The sequence below is a fragment of the Ambystoma mexicanum genome, chromosome 6p (assembly GCF_040938575.1).
Source record: "Ambystoma mexicanum isolate Mex_15411 chromosome 6p, UKY_AmexF1_1, whole genome shotgun sequence".
In the NCBI taxonomy this organism is placed as follows: Eukaryota; Metazoa; Chordata; class Amphibia; order Caudata; family Ambystomatidae; genus Ambystoma; species Ambystoma mexicanum.
Window position 1 is genome coordinate 1,118,506,211 of NC_090935.1, and position 19,830 is coordinate 1,118,526,040.

Genomic DNA, 19,830 nt, shown 5'->3' on the forward strand with positions numbered 1-19,830 from the left:
ACCCATGTTTTAGGAACGAGGTCTTTCTGCATGCAGTGGCACCACCCAGACATGAACATTGGCCAAATAGGGACCTAAACAGCTTCTGGAAAAGGTAGCGCTTTGGGCACAAACGCGGGGGCTGTACCTGCTGGTGTGGTAGCTCCTGTGTACTGTCACCTCCATCACCTTCTACGTCGCAGCCGATAGGTGGCCCCCAGACTTCGTCCATGATCCGCATACGTTTAGCAAGTGGGACACTGTAGCCCCAGACAAGCTTCTTTCATTGAACTCCACCCGCTCTACAACTAATATTGGCACTACTAGCATGCGTCCAACAACGTCATTTCCTGCAGTGGGCAAAACTGACGTCACAGAAACAGAGGGAACTCGGAGACGCCAGTGTCAGTGACGAAGCAGACTTGGATGTGTGATACTGAACAATGTGTTCACTTCACGTGTTATTTCAATGGCAACGATATGTGTTGTATTAGTTTTGGCAATATAAAGCATGTTTGTATTGTATGGTACAGTGCGCAAAGACTCGTCTAATCTGTGAGAGCCTCAAAAATAGTAGACCGCGCATCAAAGGTTGTACGTGGTCCTCTGGCGGCCATGATAGGTGTAATTTCTTGAGGCAGAAGCAACTCTGCCTGACTCCCCCACGACCCCTTGAAACCACTTTTACTCCATCCTTCTGCCACCATAGAACATCGTCAGCTCTGCTTACACTTGCCATGCATGTGGCTGCGTGTTAGGTTCACCACATTTGCTTTCTGGCCGATGTCTCCATATGACCGTGTGCAGCTCTAGCGACGGGCAAGTGTACCGCACCACAGAACATCAAGAGGACACGTGGTCAAGACGTCACTGTTTGTGGCTGCCATGGCTACGAGACGCTTCCCCACGCTGTCCTCTCTTAGCAGTCCAACGCCCGAAGCAGGAGGTGAAGAAGAGCCCGGCTCCAACACCGGGAACACAGTGAGCACCGGTTCCAGCAGTGCATCACATCGCATCACCGGACATGCCGCTCAAAGTGCAAGTTGAGCTTCACATCCAGGCGGTAAGCACGGATGTTTTCGGATCTACACACGCTGCCAAGAAACACACAAGATGAACGCACACACTTCTCACAAATGCACCCTGCTGCATCCACATACATAACACACACAAACACATATAATCACAGCTCACATACTTCCAGACACACACCCTATACTCTCTCAAACATAGCTCCTAAGAAGACCGTTCGCAATTCCTAGTTACGTTACATGTAGCATAGTGGGAATTTTGGTTAGGCAACATAGATGTGTGGTGTAGGGATCGTAATGGTTGGCACTTCAACAAAGAACATTCCTGATGTTGATTTTGACAACATTTGTTTTTACTGTGACCAATATGAACTGCTGTTAGCGCTAGCGCTCTTATGGGTCCTCACGAGTGATGGATCCTACCTTATTGTGGCCTCCAGGCGGGGACCACCTCAGCATGTGTGGGCAGGGCTTGCCGTGTAGCACCACATCCCTTTCCGCCAATGACAAAGTTCGAAGGATCCACATGGAGAACAATTTTACCCCATTACATAGTCTTTGAATTTCCCTGGCATTCTGACATCTCGTCTAGGTGGGTAACGACGTTCACTTTGTTCCTCTGCTTCGCAGTCAGGATTTTCAGGTGATCCAGGAACGTCCAGCACTGCCTGGTATTTTTCTCCCTATTTTTCTTAATCATCGGATGGTAGTTCTTCAACGCCATCCTCTGTATTTCGTTTCTCACCAGGGATTTAAAATGTGAGGAGTTTCTTGTAACGGACATGGAGCCACTGCTGGCTGTTATCATGGTGCCTTCCTTAGCCGTTACCACCATCGGCTGAGAATCGAATGGCAGATGGAATTTCCCTCGCGGTCTTGAATTCTTCATCAGGACAGTGTCCCAATGTTTATCTTTGGTTCTTTGGACCACCTCTGCAGGCTTTCCGCTTTGTTCTGCTCCAGTGAATTGAACCGTGCTGCGTTGAGCATCTAGCTTTGCTGGAGCCCACCTTCTTGACACCAGGATGATGGTGCATGGTGCTCTTACCAGCAGGAGGTTGGTGGGGGCATTGCCTGTAGCTCTATGTGATGAATCCTGTAGAGTCATCACTGATCCCCAGCCTCCATTCTCCTCCCATGTGGCCAGGGGATGGCAGCCGCTACCTGATCCTGACCCTGGGGTGGTGTTGTGAGGGAAGACCACGTGGGAAGAGATCGCTGTCGGGGAGATGTGGTGATTTCCTGAGGAGAGATGCTGTATTCCTCTATTTCATGTGAGGAAGACCCTATCATTTCAAAAGTCCTGATGGCCAATTGTCATTCTACACATCCCTCCAATTGTAAAATCCCCAATCCCCTTTTTGTCCAATACCCTAGACAGGATATCATTCATACCTCACAAGTACCTACAACACACATCACATCTCCGATTCATGATGATATTGTATTAGGCACGAACCCGAAACAAAACCTCCTTAAAAACTCTGTTACTCCTATGGACTCCAACTCCAATAGTGCCTCAAGTACTGAGACGAAGAAGAAGAACAGGGAGTTAATGTGGATTGAGAGAGGCCCTAAACGCAACATGCAGACTAGTTGTTGTAGGATGAATCAGCTGCGCGTGACATTTAAAGATTACTTTCACTGGCAATCGGAAGTTGTGTATGGAGTTGGAGGAAGAAGTCGAAATCTGGGTAAAGCAAAGGGCAGATCAGCAGGAAACGGCAGACGTGCTGGAGCAGACCACATTGAAGCAGGTAGGTGCCCCTGGACTGCCATTCATTAGCCTTTGGCACCAACGTGGCAAGAGACCCAGAGGAGTGTGTCAAGCTCCAGGGAGAAGCTGCACGGAAACCGGAAGCAGTGGCGTAGCTGTACCGGGTGCAATGAAAGCAGGAAGCAGCCACGTTACCTGCGAGTGAACGCATGACCGCGAAAAGAGCTGGAAACACGCCCGTTATGCGGGGGACAACATTCTTGCATTGAGACTTCGCCGCAGCAGTGTGCAGGAGTTCAGAAACTCAATTCCTGCATTGAGACTTCGCCACAGCAGTGTCCAGGAGGTCAGGACGCATTGAAACCCCTTTGAGTTGGCCTAAAGATAATGGGAATCACGGGGCGTACCGACAAGCATCCAGTTAAAAGTGGCATTTGAATTCTGACCAAGTAAATTTTAAAAGACTAAATTTGCACAATTCCTCATGCCTGAAATGTCAATATGGGGAAAGCTGGAGCAAATATGATCATAAGCAAATGAATGTTAACGAAGAAGCTAAAAGACAAGATTTCCACAAGTCTCCATGCATGAAGAGGTCATATGGGGAAAAGTGGAGCAAGCATTGTCCTAATCGAATAAGTGTTGATGAAGAAGTTGAGAAATTGAACTTGAACAAGTCTTCATTTGTGAGAGGTCCATATGTTGAGCTTGAGGCAAGTGAAATCCAAAGTCAAAGAAGTATAGACAGTATAAGAGTGCTACTGTGCTATATGTTAATGTTAATGTTAAAGGATATTTCTACCGCGCACTATCGCCACTGGAGTGGTCCCCTGGCGCTCTGGCGGCTCTGAAAAAGGGAGAGGGGGGGTGGGTTAGTGGGAATGAGCTGGAAAAGTGCAAGAGAGCAGTGATGTGCTGTTGGCGGCCTCAGCCCGGTGGATCCGTTGGCTGGGCTTGGGGTGTTTTACAGTCGGTAGACGTTGTGTGCTGTTGTGCACGTCTATGTGTGGTTTGTTTTGTTGTTGCAATGTAGTGAAGTTTGTGCGGTTTGCTGCGTTAAGGCTTGTGGTTGTGTTTGGTTCGAGTTTGAGGGGTGTATGCAGAGGAGTGAAATTGTTAGGGGGTTGGTTATTGATTCATGCTAGCACGCTTGGTCCAGGCTTGGCAGGAGAGTAGTATATCATTCATTGAATTACTTTTCTATCCACGTGTGATGCAGGCTAGGTTGAGGATTCCATCTAAGTGTTGCATATGCTAATATGTACAAATCCATCTAGATGTGGCGCCTGCTAGGTTTAAGAATTCCCTCTATGTGTGCACATGCTTACATTTACAATTCTGTCTAGACGCGACGCAGGCTAGGTTGAGGAGTCTAACTAAGTGTGGCACATGCTAACATTCATAGTTCTATCTAGGTGCGACACAGGCTAGGTTGAGGATTCCAACTAAGTGGAAAGAGAATATTGAAAGAAGACCTGATAAAGTGGACACATCAGGCAAGGAGCCTTTTGAGGGGAGAAAAGATAACTGTCAGGAGAGTACATCAGCGGATCCATGAAACCCAGAAGGGGATACCTGGCAGGAGACCAGGGACCAGGGGATCTGAGGAAACTACAGAGGACTTCCTGTGATTCACTGAGATTGTGCTGTTCATTCGGTGCCATATAACCTCGCCAGAGACTGCGCTCCTCACGTCTCAAATGCTGTTATTGTGTTTCACTCCCTGTACCATCTATGCCCTTCATCGCCTGGTCTAGGAGTTCTGTTCTTTCCCTTGTATTGCACTGCTTTTCCTTGCTTTGTCAGCTTTCCTTCCTTCGTTCCCTTGCTTCTGCCAGTACCTGTTTGACTTTTCCACCTTGTGGTACCTTACTCATTCTGCATCTGGTGCCCTGGCTCAGTACTTTTTGTACGGACCTTGTGCCAGCTTCATCCAGGGCATCTCACTGTGGTGCAGGGAGGCTAGCATGGCTTTCCCTCTGTGTGCTTGCTCACAGTAGGGGTATTTGGGCGGTATCCCTAAACCATTTTCTCCTTGCTCCCTGAGAACTCTGTGGCATCATGGCCCTGCACCCTTCCCTTCTCATCAGGATCACAGGTATGAGGCACCAGCATTCCGAGGTCCTTGACAAGCTGTTTCAGCGGGAGTGATGTAGATTTTGCTGTGCACCAATGGCATCTTCGTGTTGGAATGTCGCCTTGGTCACACCATCTAATGGAATAGGTGCATCGCTGCCATATGTCAAAATCTTTATATTGGTGGATCTGATTGGTGCGCTTGCTTTCAGCAGTTTGAATTGTGTGAAGCTCATTACATTCACAGACATGCCTGTGTTGATCAGCACGGGCATTGGAGTGCCTTCTACCGGGACCCTGCAGCATGATTGTTGGTGTCACCACAAGCTGGAGTCTAGCGTGGCGATGGGGAAAATGGGGTGATCTTCATCCAAGTCTTTGTGGTCCGATTCGTGCATGGTGAATTCCTTGTTTCGTCGGTCAGAGGGACCTGGAAGGCGGCCTGTCCTGCATGCAGTGGCAAAGTGGTTCAACCTGCCGCACTTTGCGCATTCTGCCCTACCTAGCAGGGCCTCGACGTGAGTGCAGCATTTTGTCTCCACAATAGTCACATCTCCTGGTAGCGGCCTGCAGGGTCTTGGCCATTTGTCTCTTTTGTGTGTTTCTTTCTGCCTTCCTCCCCACTTTTGTACAGGTAGTTGGGTAAGACCACTTGAACTTCTGTGACAGCAACGCGTCGGAAGGCTGCTTCCATATGTTTGACTCCACTCTCAGTGAGTTGTTGCGATAATCCCAGGTCCAGAATCCTCTGCAAGGGCAGGCCATATCTCAGTTTCTTCCACCTGAGCTTGTTTGAGTAGCACACTTGGATCAGTTAGGCATGAACTTCATCTGTTTCATCGGGTATGATGCTAGCTGTTGGAGCCTCGCGTGAAATGCATCAATGGGTTGGTGTGCCATTTGGAGTGCCTGGCATAGATGGAACCTTTCGAAAGCCATATTGACTTGTAGGGTGAAGTAGTTGGCGAGGGTTGTTTTCACTGCTGCATAGGAGTTGTCAATCAGCATCTTGAAGAGTTTGTGTACCTCAAGTCCTGCCTAGAACAGCACTGCAGACCTCTTAGAGTTGTAATCATTTTCTTTCATGGTTTTGAAGTCTAGCTCAAGCCTTTCAACCTATAGTGCCCATTTCGGGCCCAGTGTCCATGGCACGCGCTGGGTCTCAAATTCTGCTATGGATACATGCAATGGCCTTGGCTTACCAAGTGGTCTGGTTGTGGACTGGGGCCCGAGGGGAGCGCCTTCTTGCCAGAGTACTGTGAGGGTGCAGGAGGAGACCGAAACACAGGTGGCATGGTGTTGCTATAGACCTTTATTCACCATAAAGAGAGAGCCTAACTTCCCCTACTTCTATGAGGGGTTTCCCTGCCTCAACTAAAATGCTAAAGGGGTCTTTCAGAATATCGTTGTAAACTAAAGAGTCCACCGTCCTGTGGCAAAATCTCTAATTCTGTCCCTATCACTTAAAACTTAAATTAGAATGTTGCGTCAATGTTCTTGGTTCAGGAGATTTACTCTGTTCTCCTGAACTGGGTGGCTCAGTTCTGGTTGCAAGTTCTTAACCAGGGGAATGACTCCCTTCTGATGGTAAAAATTGTCCTCCAACCCAAAAGGCAAAGTTCCAGGCCTTCTCTTTGACAGGTATCTTTTAACACTTTGTATCAGAAAGTCTTTTCAGCTTTGGTTACCAGAAGAATGACTCCCTTCTCCTGGCCTCTCTTTAACTTTGGTTTCACTATTCAACACTTTCAGTCTCTCAGTTTGAGGATCCCAGGCTTCCCGTCTCCAGACTTGTGCAGACTTGGTTCACTCTCCTGCCAAGTACTGCCACGAGGAAGATGGTTTGTACTTCTCTTGTGCGTGCGGCTCCCAGACGTGTATTTCTCTATTGCTTTGGTTTGGCATAACTGGTTCACCCTCCTACCAGATACTGCCACGGAGAAGATGATATGGAACCTCTTCTTGTTTTTGTTTTGAAAAGTGTTTGTGCCTTCCCTGACTTATACGTGTAGAAATGAATAAAACTGACACTCCCTGGACAGGGAATAAGGCACAAAAGAGCAGGCTGCGAGAGTTCAAGGAAAAGTTTATCTAGATCTCTGAGAGCGCTCTGAACACATCAAAGTTACACCATATTATATAGTACATTGGCATATTTAACACATGATGCTACGTTGAACCCGGATTGGTCAGCCAGGGTGGTGTCTTAGGTGTGGGCATCATCTCTTCCTCCGGGTTGGTTGCTTACTTGGCGGGAGGATTGACGTCAGACATCTGTACTCCGGGTGGGTGAAGGTCAGGTCGCTGTGAAACATGGTGGTCACTATCTAAGCTAAGAAAATACATTCTAAATAATGCATGCACTAAATAATGGCTGATCAAAAGACACTCAGTAGTTTATCATGTCACTATACAAATCACACAGTTATCTATAACATATGTGACGTTTGGGTTATACGGATCACAGGTTTCCGAGTCTTGACCACGATAATACTGTCATTGAACTGTAGGGTTAGTCTCACAAGAATCTCAGGTATGTGGCATTTGTTAGTATTGGGCACGATATACTGCAGCACGGGGCTAATGTTAGTTGGGGGTCTGTTTGGTGGGCTTCATAGCATGGTCAGCGGTCTGGTACATGAAAGAGATAACTTGCCGGGACACAGGGTTAGAATGGCAATAAGTTTCAACTGGCGAGGGTGAGAGGGCAAGGACACTTTTGTGAAGATGGACGAGCTATGAGCTCAGCTCATGCTGGTTCACATGCAGGACAGTGATCTCAGAGGAAAAGAGAAGTGTTACATTTATTATTTGTTGCAAGCATCTCCGGCTTCAGCGTGAGAATGGAGCTGCAGAGTTTTCCAGTCAGAGTGGGAACAAGGGTGGGGGCCATGTGCTCCGATCTGCTGCGGCGGGGAAAAGGGAGAGAGGCATTTTGTACTATCGCAGTGAGGCCTAGTCACCAAGATGGAGTCGAAAGGGGGTACAAAAAATTGATGCCCCGTGTCCTGCTTGGTGGTCCCATCTACGCGAATGTAACCCAAAGTTAACATGGCGTAAGGGCGAGGGACGTACCCACCACTAGAGGCACTTGGTCTGAGTTTTGTACTGAGAAGTGATGGCAGAGAGGGGCCCATTGGCCCCTCGCTCCCACACATTCCCCCCTTTCGTTACATCTACTTCTACTTTTTATTCTTTTCATTCTCCGTTCGGTAGTACTCAGCCTCCGCCACAGCCTTGTCCCACGCGGGGGTGCCTTTTATTGGCATCCACGCTCTGCATACACTTCTTAAGATATTTCCTCTTCTGGCATATTCGTCTGGTGTACACATTAAGTAAATTCCTCCATCCCCATCTAGATCCACCCATACTTCTTGGTACCATTGCAGCTCCCTTGGTTCTTTTATCGTTGTATGATGCAAATTATCAACTATATCTCCATATTGCCTGTAAATTGCTGTCATCCTGTATTGTGGTGTAGTGTACTCCCCTGTTTGCATTTGTTCATCTATCATGGTAGCTACCGTTGTCTGTCGGCCCATTGTTAGCATCATCATAGCTGAGGTTGGCATGCTTTTCTCACAACACCGTAGTCCCTATTGGCACACACAAAAGAACAGGAGCACAAAGACGATGATGGGGACCAATATTTTCATTGCCACATTTACCCATGGTGGTATCCAACTGAACAAATTGTCGAACCACATGCTTTTTTCTGCACCTCCTTTGGTTCTCATCCTTTCCCCTAGATTGTGTACTGCTGTTATCACATGTGAGAGTGTCCCGTTATCAGCATCTTCAGTTGGCACGAATGTGCAACACGCCCCCCCAATTTTTTGGCAAACACCACCGTCCATCGCCGTGAGGAGATCTAGGACATATCTGTTTTACATTGTCATTAGGCGCAGTGCGCAGAGCTCTATTTTTATCACGTTGAACCCGTCTTCAGTGTCGTTAGCCAGTTGGATGAGCTCCCAGCGCACTATCTGCAACCATTTGGCGTTCGTTCGTGCTTGCAGTCCCGGGACAAGAAGTGAGGCGAAGAATGTCTCTGCTGATGAAAAGAGCTTGTATTTCTGCGGGATCTCAGCAAGGAGTTTCGATGATTCGGATGAGATGTAATTGGAGGATCTTTTACTTCGTGTTAATCTTTTCTTTAGTTCATATTCTGACAATAGTTCATACGCTGGAGCTTCTGTTATTATTAGTTGGGGCGCTGTCGATGGTTCAGCCGATTGCCCTGCTGCCGATATGCCAGCCAATTGCTCTGCTGCCAATATGCCAGCCGATTGCCCTGCTGCCGATATGCTAGCCGATTGCCCTGCTGACCCTTCGATATGGCTCTCTGGTATTCCCATCAGGGCTGTGTGGAGGGTGGCTAGAGCACAAGTTCCTTTCCACGATGCGGGGAGGTGCAGGTAAGCTTGTTTGCCGCAAATCCAGTACATATCCATCAGTGCAGCGGTGCCTTTCTTCATGTCAGGTATTATGACCGTCTTGTTACATTTCCTTGTCTCTCCCATGTTCACTCGTCCCTCCCCATGGAAACACAGTTCATGTGGCACCTCTTTCTGTATTTTGATAGGCTTTTCTAATGCTGTGACCCACGTTAGCTTTGTGACATATCGCGACCAGATGGGGTCACATACCTCCTTTATCCATTGGAAAGTGCCATTGGATAGGCCTCGAAGTGCTTCTGCTTTGCATTCGATAGTTTCTTCGTGCCGCTTATTTTCTGCATATCGCGTCCCCTTGATGACAAGAAATGGTTCATTGAGGCAAATTACTCCTTGGCGTCTGCTTGTGCACGTTCTCTCATTTTCCAGTTTTTTCAATGTGACGGTGTGCACTTGGAACATGCGTTTTATTCTGCATAAAACCAGATGAATTAAACATTGGGCCTCTGACAAGGACACTTCCTGAGGTACTAACATTTTCGGTGTTCCTGATGCGTGCGGGATGAGTGAACAGACGTAGAAACTTTCATTTGTTGCTTGCTTCGCCGTGGCACTCATGTTGGAATACCATTTATTTGATTGATCAGGGTGGCGGGGATCTTCTATTTCGTCTAACTCCAGGTCATGATAAATGTCTTATCTTTTCCCTCCCGTCCCCGTTTTTCTCCTCCTTCTCCCTTCCTTGTGATTGTTTTTCACCTTTTTGTAATGTATTGGAAACATGCCAGCCCAGCCTGTATCATTGTTATTAAATATGACATGTGTTTCTTCATCAGTAACAGTAATGTCGCGTGAGGTAGGGTTAGTGGTTGTCTGTGAATGTGTACTGGTGTTAGTGAAATCATTTGGCCAATAATAATCTCCATCGTATTCATTAAATTCATAAGCATCACTCATATTTATGTTCAGACGTAACAATGATACACTTCTTGATCCTACAGTGGCGTGTTCTGAAGGTCGCATCACTTCTGTATTGTTCATGTTAATCTCATGTGATTCTTTACACATAGTCTTCACCCCAGTCCATATCAAGTGCGACCCTTCTTGTATCATGTTAGCCCCGCTTCCTCCCCTGTGCATGTCATTAACCAAAGATAAAAGGGTATAATACCAAGCCGTGAAAAACAATATTACTGACATCAAAACTGCAGCACATTTCAAAACACATTCAACGTTACTGAACCTTTTAGCCCTAATGGCGTCCCTATCACTATCTAGCATTAATTGGTTTTCAGCGATTGTAGTTCGTTGGGCCATTTGTCACCTGGAGGGGCGATATAAATTCGTTAAGTCACCACAATATATACATGTATTTACATTTTTTGTTCAACTTCATGTTTAATCATTATTTTTAGTCATTTTTGTTCATTTACTCTATTACACATTTACTTTTGCTATGGAGGGAAGGAGAGTAAAACAGTGATAGAGAAAAGCGTGGTACAATAATCGAAAAGAAGGTGGGAGATAGAGAGAGTTGAGGTGTATGGAGAGGATATCGATCAATCAAAAAGGAAAGAAGGAAAACATAGAAAAGAAGGAAGTAGGAGATAAGTTGTGCAGAACAAAATACATATCATAACTTTTATCTCTGCATGTTCTCTTTACTGACAATTTGGTTATCCTTTTTCAACCTCATTTGTGGTACCAGTGGCACCATCTTGCTCCTCTTGGGGGATTGTACTATCGTGTGCCCTCGTCACGTCTGATAAGTGCACTCAATACTTCAATCCTTTCACCTTCACCGCAGTGGGTGTACTATAGGTGACCTCGTAAGGGCCATGAAACCTGGGTGAACTCCACCTCCTTACAAAGCTGCGGACGTACACGTGTGCTCCTGGCATCAGTGGCCCGCTTGAACTGTCTGTGGCCGGTGTGGTGGTATCAGTCACCACATTTTCAGTAAAAGGCGGTGCTATTTGTCGCGCTATGTTGCGTACTGCGCGTGTTAACTGGGTCAGGTATTCCTTGAACTCTTCCCCCAGCACTGTGGCAGCCCTGTGTGCATCCGATGCTCTTCTAATCGGGGATACAGACGTGTGTATTCGCCTCCCAGTTACAATGTCGTGGGGGCTCAGATGGTGGTCTTTACATGGTTGCGTCCTGAGTTGGAACAGTGCTAGGGGCAAGCAATACACCCAGTTCTTCAGTGTGTTCGTGAGGTCATTCACGAAGTGCGTACCGTTGTCTGATCTTATCACATTGCATATTCCCCATCGGGAAAACACTTCCCGAACAAGGAATTTGGCCACACACTTCACGTCTGGGTGGGGACATGGGCCCGCTTCCACCCATCTTGAAAAGGGGCACACCACCATAATCAAATATCTTGCTCCATAACACCGCTCTCCCATATCAGCATAGTCTATATGGAGCTCTCTAAATGGTCCTGTTGGTCGGGGCAGGGTACCGCGCAATGTTCTAAATGTCATTCCTGAATTACATGTTTGGCATGTTATGCATTCTACAATGAATTTTGACAGGTGCTCTTGCAAATTGGGGACGAACCAGTGTTCCTGGATGTCTGCGGCAATGTGTTGTTTTGCTACATGGCCGGGGAAATGCAGCTGTTGGAATGCTTTCTAGTAACTCTATGGGCATTACAACCTTTCCTGTTGTCTCCTGTCTCCAAATGAGATCTGTGGCTGATTGTTTACATCCCTGTTTGCTCCACAGTTCTTGCTCCTCCTGTGGTGCTCTTCTTTGTAATTCTATTATCTGTGGTATTGGGGTATAACTGTAGGCTTCTTCTAGTGGGTCTGTGGTGGTTGCTTTTACAATGCATTCGAGTGTTGGTGTTACATTGAAATACGAGGCCTCCTTCGCTGCTGCGTCGGCTGCCGTGTTTCCCACTGAGATTGCATCTGTGTTGTTGGTATGGGCTTGGCATTTCACCACTGACACTACCGATGGTACTGCTAATGCATCTATTAACTCATTCAACAATGTCGCATGCTGTACTGGAGAACCGTCTGCCCTCCTGAATCCCCGTCTACCCCACTGTGACAACCCTGAGTGCACTGTGGTGGTTGCATATGCTGAGTCTGAGTATATTGTCACCGCACAGCCCTTGGCTGTATGCAGTGCTTCGATCAGGGCAGTTAGTTCGGCTGCCTGTGCTGAGTAATGGGATGGGAGGCGCTTTTGCACAATTGTCTCATAGTCATCTTCCTCCATGCGCACTACCGCCATCCCTACGTGTTTTTCCCCTGTTTCGGGGTTTATTGATGCTGACCCAGCTATGAAATGTATTTCTCCCTCCTGTAGGGCATTTTCACTTGCTTTTGGGATGTCATCACCTTCCCCCTCATATGTGGCACAATCGTGTTCCTGTATGCCCTCTGTCGTGCATGGCTCTGTAATGAATGTTGCTGGGTTTACTGTTTTGCACCTTACAACGTGTACGTTGGGGCTCAAAATTATTATTTCATATGCTGTTGATCTCTGTGTTGTTAGCGTTGATTTTGATCGCTCAAGGATGGCGAATAGGGAATGCTCTGCATATAGCGTTACTGAACATCACATGACAATGGTGGCGCTCTTTTCAATCGCTAAGGCTGCAGCTGCGAGAGCCTGTTCGCACGCGAAATGGCCTTGCATTACTGGATCTAGTGTCCCGCTGTAATAAGCCAATGGTTTGTGACCTAGTGATGTTTTCTGTGTCAGTACTGCCGTCAACAATGTCCCACTACAGTGCGAAAACAAGAAAAATTCCCTCTCATAATCTGGGTTCGCGAGAACTGGGGCATCAGCAATGAGGTCTTTTAATTTAAAATACTGTGTCATCATTTCATGCGTCCATTTTATTGCGGCTCTATTTTTCTGTGTCTCTTTTAACGCTTGTAGTAAGGGGCGTGTGTATGCCACGTAATCAAGGATCCATGCTCGGCAATAGTTACAAATGCCAAGAAACATTTGCATGTCTTTCACGGTTTTTGGGATTATTATGTTGCGTCTAGCAGCGGCTCTGTCTGGGAGTATTTGCTTCCCATCTTTTGATATTAGCTGTCCGAGGTATACAACCTCGGTGAGACAGTATTGCAATTTTCCTTTGTCCACCTTGTATCCCTTGGTAGCTAACACATTCAGTAGTGCTATCGAATCTTCTCTGCACTTTTCTTCTGTATGGCTGCAGATGAGTAAATCGTCTACGTATTGGATGATGGTACTCTCTACATCTATGTTTCCAATGTCCTCACGTAACACCCTGTTAAAAATGCTGGGGCTTTCGCAATACCCTTGTGGGAGTCTGCGATGTTCATACCTGTTGTTCCCTAATGTGAACGCTGTCAGGTATTGGGATCCTGGGTCAAGTTGTATGGAGAAGAAAGCATTTTTCAAATCAATTACAGTAAAACATGTTGATTCCTTTGGTACGCTGCACAATATTGATGCCGGGTTAGGCACTAATGGGAACTCTTTTTGAATGACGTCATTGAGTGGGCAGAGATCCTGGATCATCCTCCACGCCCCTCCTTTTGCTTTTTTGATCGGGAAAATCGCCGTATTACATGGGGCGTTGATGGCACTATGATGCCTTGTTTTAGGTGTGCATTTATGGTTTCCCTAATTCCCTCCTCTGCTTCTCTCGATATGGGATATTGCTTTACCCTCAGCGGTATTGCACCTGGCTTAAGTTTTATTTTTATTGGTGTCACCTCATGCAGTAACCCTACATCGTGGGGCCCTGTGGTCCAAATTTCAGGTGCTATCTTTGCCATGTCCTCCTCAAATATAGTCAGTGGGGCATTAACGCTAGCCATGAGTGGGTTGTGTACCTCTCTGTACTGGATCATAATGTCACATGGTATACTTATTTCCATTATTATTTCCCCGTCATTTTCACCCTCAGTGAATAATTCCTCATCTGTTATGTCTTGTAGCATTATGTTTGGGTCTATGCATAACACAGTTCTCCACTCCCAGCCATGCCCGTCCAGTCCTAGGACCTCAATACGTCTGCTGGATACTTGAACTGCCTCGATGTCTATGGACATTATCGTGCCTGGCACGACGTCTGTGTGTGCAATTGGGCGGAATATGAAATCTGATGGTGTTCTCCATTCTTTTCTCGTTATCTCTGGCACCGCTCGTGCTAATACCTTGATGCCATAAATAAACATAGTTATATCAATGGGTATTCCTCGCACCACAACTTCGTTCATTACTGTGCTGATCATCAACATAGCTCGTACTGGGCACACTCCTGGGGTTGAACACACTATTCCTTGTTCTGTAAACGAGATGGTCATATTTAATTTGCTTAACAAATCTCTCCCCAACAGATTGATCGGCACGTCTTCGTGGTACAGTAAGGGTGCGCACACGGTTTTTCCCCCCACGGTTATATCAAGATCTTTAGTGTAAGGAACTTTTAAAATAGCCCCAGAGAACCCCTGCGTCTCTAAATTCCTGCCTGAGAGCGGAAACCGCCCTTCCATAAGACATGATTTCTCCGCTTCTGAGTCTACCATAAAGATAAACTGCTTATTTCCTATCTCTGCCCCCACTAGTGGTTCCTCTTCTGCACGACACGCAAGTGTTCCCTGTGGGCTGTCCTAATCTGAATGTCTTTCTTGCCCTGGCACTGAAAAGACATTGTCTCCAACCACTGTTACGCCACGGTATGGTGCGGGCGCACCGTTTGCGGCTGTCGCAAAACAATTGCTGTTTGCGTTTCCTACCGCGTTTTGTCTAGCCATAGGTTGTGGCGGTGGTTGCTGTCCTTGCTGCATCTGAGGTTCGTTATAGCATTGGTCCTGCTGTCTCCCTCCTCCCATCGGTAGTCCATAGGGGCTACATGGGTGTGGGCACCCTCAACCTTGTTCGTTCTCCATGGGCTGTTGCCCCTGGAAATACCCTGAAGGCCGCATTCTACAATCTCTGGAATAGTGTCCACATCGCCCACAATTCCAGCATGACCCTTGTGGTCCGCCTCTCATTCCTTGACCACCAAATCCTCCAAATCCTCTATTCCCCATACCTTCAAACCCCCCTCTCTGGCCACGGTACCCACCTCTTCCTCTTGCTGGTCTTTCTTGCCACTGTTGTCCACCATACTGCTCTTCTCCGTTCCACCGTCCTTGTCCTCCGGTTGCCCACAGTGCCGCTATTGTGACTGGTCTATTTCCCGCTCCTTCATCCCCCTCGTTTTCTCTGTCTGTGGCTATGCTGGCGTTGATGGCGGCGACCTTCACTAATTTGTTCTGTACCAGCTTCGCCTTGTCTGCCAGCCTTTTTTGAGCTATCTCTTTTTCTCTCTCTTTGTCTCTCTCTTTGATCCTCCTGCAGTGGTGCACAATTATGCTCTGTATTTCAGGCCAGCCCTTGGCTTCTATCCCAGCTATTTTGTCCAAGGCCTTCTGCACCTCCTTCGGGAGCCCCTTTTTGATGATAAAATAGAACAAGGCGGTGGACTGGTTCCACGCCGTGCCAGTTTCGCTTCTCCATAAATCCTGCACCCGCAGTATGAATTGCGTAGGATCCTCATTCTCCTCCATTGTACACTGCATCACTAAATGTAAATCTGGAATATCAGGAAACGTGCGCCGCACTGCATCCCATACCTGTGCTCGAACGTTATTGAACGCCGATCCATCGTGGTGGTCCCAACTCATCGTTATTCCGGGGAATCCGACCTTTTCCCACACTGCATCTGCTTGGTCACCAATTGCTGATACTAATAAACTTTTCACATCCCCTATTGCGAGAGGCACTCCTGCTGTGTTTTTCTCAAAGGTGTGTATCCATTTCCCAGCCCCTCCCGATAGTGGGGGGAGGACCTTTAGCAAGTTGTTTTTATTTATTTGAGCCCATGGAATGTAGTGTAGCCTACCTGCTCCTTTATGTATCAATGGCATTTGTAACTTGTGTTTCTTTCCTACCTTACCTACCGCACCTTTCTTTATTTTACTTACCATCATATTTCCCCCTCGCTGTCTTAGTCTACCCTGCCATAGTGGTGGCGATGGTGTATCTGGGTAACGGCGGTTTGGCAGTGGGGACCCAGCCTCAGCAGCTGCCTCTTCATATTCGTCTAAGTCACTCCGCACCTCTTCTATTTCTGATTCTTGCTCATTGTTTCCTTCACATCCTTCCCCTCTCTCACTTTCTTGGGTGGGTGGGCGTATAATCCTCACGGGTTTGTCATTTAGATAAAACAGGAACTCCCCTGACCGCCACTCTTTCTCTTGCCCTTGTGGTATGCGTGTTCCTTGTGATGATACTGATCTCGCTGGCTCTGAGATTGCTTGTGCCACTTCCCCTGCTGTGCTCAATGTTGGAGTTAGATCCGCCATGGATAATTGTGGCACCTCTCCTCCTCCTGGCAGCATTTGGCCTCTATCGCACAATGCTCTTAGCCGCGTTATTTCCATCTGTGCATGCGCTACCTGGCGGTCTAATTCTCCATTTAAGTGTGCCAAATTCACGGGGGTGTGCTTGTTGGGCCATACAAACCTCCTTTATCATAGGGTGGCAGTGCTGTGGCAACTGCTCCGGTTGAGGGTGCGGGGGTGGGACATGCTGGTATGTACAGGGGCTCACTGTATCCTACTGCTGGCCTTGACATTAAAGGATATATTTTTGTTGTATCGCCTTCAGCTCTAGTGGTTGTGCACTCACCCTTTGGCGTTCCACTTACCTCTTCCTGCGTTTTCTGGGTTTCGTTCGCTCTTTCTTTATTTACCTCTGCTGTAGGCGTAACTTCTTCAAACATTCGCCACAGGTCTAGTACTTCTCTTCTTTTCTGTAGTTGTTTCCCCTTATACCTTGCTAACAAGTCTGTGGATACTAAATCTTACACCCTTTTATCGAATGACCCACCTTCTGGCCAAATTGGCGTCACACTGTCTCCTTTCATCTCCGTCAACCATTGATCGTGGTATTTTTGTATCTTCTCACTGTATAACGGAAGGGGCTGACAAATATGTGCTAGTGGTGTTATTCCCCCATGACGATATATTTTCTTCTTTCCCTTTGTCTGTACTTGCCCTTCAACCTCTCTTTCCCTCTAATCACTTCTCCACTTGCCTTTCTTTCCTTCTAGCTGAACAATATACCATGAATCTTTTCAATTACTTATAGGTGGTCTGCACACATATGTATCAAGATAGATATATGAATCACTTTTCAACGTTAACCTTATGGTTGTTACATGTTCAAATTCAACAGTTCATTTTTGCATATTTTGCCACTTTAACCACAAATTAATCACAGTACTTGGATATCCTTGACAAAAATGGACAGAACCCAAAAGACATATAACACATAGCATGCACATGCACTACCTGTGCGCTTTTTCTTCCAGTCTGTTCTTTTACCACCCCTTCCCCGTTTCTCCTACTCTTCTCATTCACTCCCCACCTCTTACACCCTTTTACTCTTTTCCAAGAATCCTTTCGTACCCAGAAAAAGAATGTTCTAAATAACTACTCTGAGTCTACTCAATATACGAGACTCCTACTATTTTCTGTGTATCTTCACTTATTTGTTCTGCACTGGACGAGACAATGCTACGCGGCGCCGCCTTCTACTCCGTTCGGGCTAGGATACCACTTCTCTTTTTTCTCTTCACTTCTTACAAAAACCTAATGGCCATATAAAGGACAGATCAGAAAAGCCTCATCATCACTCACACAGGCCCTACTCTTCCCTATAACCCATTACCACCTGTCCCACCTATTTCCCCCTTACCTTTCCTTCATAACCTTCGCAACCCGGCACTCACGTTTTCAGTCAGGTGACTCGAGGGTCGCCGCTCGCAGTCCGACCCCAGTCAGGCTTGCACCCCAACCAAGCCGTGGCCCACCTCGGCGAGCAGCTTTTCAGTCGGGTATTCGTCAACCGGGAACCCTTGACTCTCCTTCGTAGTGCGCACAGGCTGGTCGGCTGCGGAGGCAATGGTTTTTCTGGGGGGCATCCTGGATCTCGGCGCCGGCCTCAAGGCACCTCTCCGATCCCGTCGGGGTCACCAAATGTTTGTGCCCTCCCTGACTTATACGTGTAGAAATGAATAAAACAGACACTCCCTTGACAGGGAATAAGGCACAAAAGAGCAGGCTGCGAGAGTTCAAGGAAAAGTTTATCTAGATCTCTGAGAGCGCTCTGAACACATCAAGGTTACACCATATTATATAGTACATTGGCATATTTAACACATGATGCTACGTTGGACCCGGATTGGTCAGCCAGGGTGGTGTCTTAGGTGTGGGCATCATCTCTTCCTCCGGGTTGGTTGCTTACTTGGCGGGAGGATTGACGTCAGACATCTGTACTCCGGATGGGTAAAGGTCAGGTCGCTGTGAAACATGGTGGTCACTATCTAAGCTAAGAAAATACATTCTAAGTAATGCATGCACTAAATAATGGCTGATCAAAAGACACTCAGTAGTTTATCATGTCACTATACAAATCACACAGGTATCTATAACATCTGTGACGTTTGGGTTATACGGATCACAGGTTTACGAGTCTTGACCACTATAATACTGTCATTGAACTGTAGGGTTAGTCTCACAAGAATCTCAGGTATGTGGCATTTGTTAGTATTGGGCACGATATACTGCAGCAGGGGTCTAATGTTAGTTGGGGGTCTGTTTGGTGGGCTTCATAGCATGGTCAGCGGTCTGGCACATGAAAGAGATAACGTGCCGGGACACAGGGTTAGAATGGCAATAAGTTTCAACTGGCGAGGGTGAGAGGGCAAGGACACTTTTGTGGAGATGGACGAGCTATGAGCTCGGCTCATGCTGGCTCACATGCAGGACAGTGATCTCAGAGGAAAAGAGATGTTACATTTATTATTTGTTGCAAGCATCTCCGGCTTCAACGTGAGAATGGAGCTGTGAAGTTTTCCAGTCAGAGTGGAAACAAGGGTGGGGGCCATGTGCTCCGAGCTGCTGCGGCGGGGAAAAGGGAGAGAGGCATTTGTCCTATCGCAGTGAGGCCTGGTCACCAAGATGGAGTCGAAAGGGGGTACAAAAAATGGATGCCCCGTTTCCTGCTGGGTGGTCCTATCTACGCGAATGTAACCCAAAGTTAACATGGCGTAAGGGCGAGGGGCGTACCCACCACTAGAGGCACTTGGTCCGAGTTTTGTACTGAGAAGTAATGGCAGAGAGGGACCCATTGGCCCCTCGCTCCCACACAAAATCTAGGGGATTGATGATAACTGGAAATTCCTCCCCTTTATGTCTCTCAGAGTTTCTCTTTATGTAAGTGGGTCTTTTGCTCCCCCAGCTCGTATGATTTGTTCCTCTCTTACTTTCACGTACTTCCTAAAACCCTCTTGTGTCCCCAAGAGCCAGCCTGTTTGCTTCTGTACCCTCAGGGATTTTCCTGGCGGCTTAGATCTGTCCTGGGTCTGAGTTCGGGTTGCTTGTGTCTTCCGTGCCCTTCACCTCTGCTGAGGTGGCTCTGCAGCCTCTGGCTCTCTGCATTTCTCTCGCCTGCTTTGGATCGCATGGTCCGCCCTCTTCCTTCTGCCAGGCTTCTGCTTTGCCAGATTCTGGAGGAGCCCTTCAATGTCGGACTCCTTGGAGACACTTCGGTCCTCCTGACCGCGTCCCGCTGT

General features: G+C 47.3%; 2 protein-coding genes across 4 annotated transcripts in view; one reads left to right on the plus strand and one right to left on the minus strand.

The window, feature by feature from the left end:
* Positions 1-814, minus strand: part of CDC37L1 (cell division cycle 37 like 1, HSP90 cochaperone) — a 469,554-nt gene extending 468,740 nt beyond the window's left edge. The window contains exon 1 of one of the 2 annotated variants that reach the window (XM_069625725.1): positions 128-529. In XM_069625725.1, coding sequence (XP_069481826.1) covers positions 128-220 — 93 coding nt within the window. In that variant the 5' untranslated portion in view covers positions 221-529. Of the gene's footprint in view, positions 1-127; positions 530-709 lie in introns of those variants that run through there. The other variant, XM_069625726.1, reaches the window with a different exon arrangement.
* A 34-nt stretch (positions 815-848) lies between these two features.
* The window catches only part of SPATA6L (spermatogenesis associated 6 like), a 721,724-nt gene continuing 702,742 nt past the window's right edge, over positions 849-19,830 (plus strand). For both annotated transcript variants that reach the window (XM_069625723.1, XM_069625724.1), the window contains exon 1: positions 849-1,042. In XM_069625723.1, coding sequence (XP_069481824.1) covers positions 1,004-1,042 — 39 coding nt within the window. In that variant the 5' untranslated portion in view covers positions 849-1,003. The remainder of the gene's footprint in view (positions 1,043-19,830) is intronic.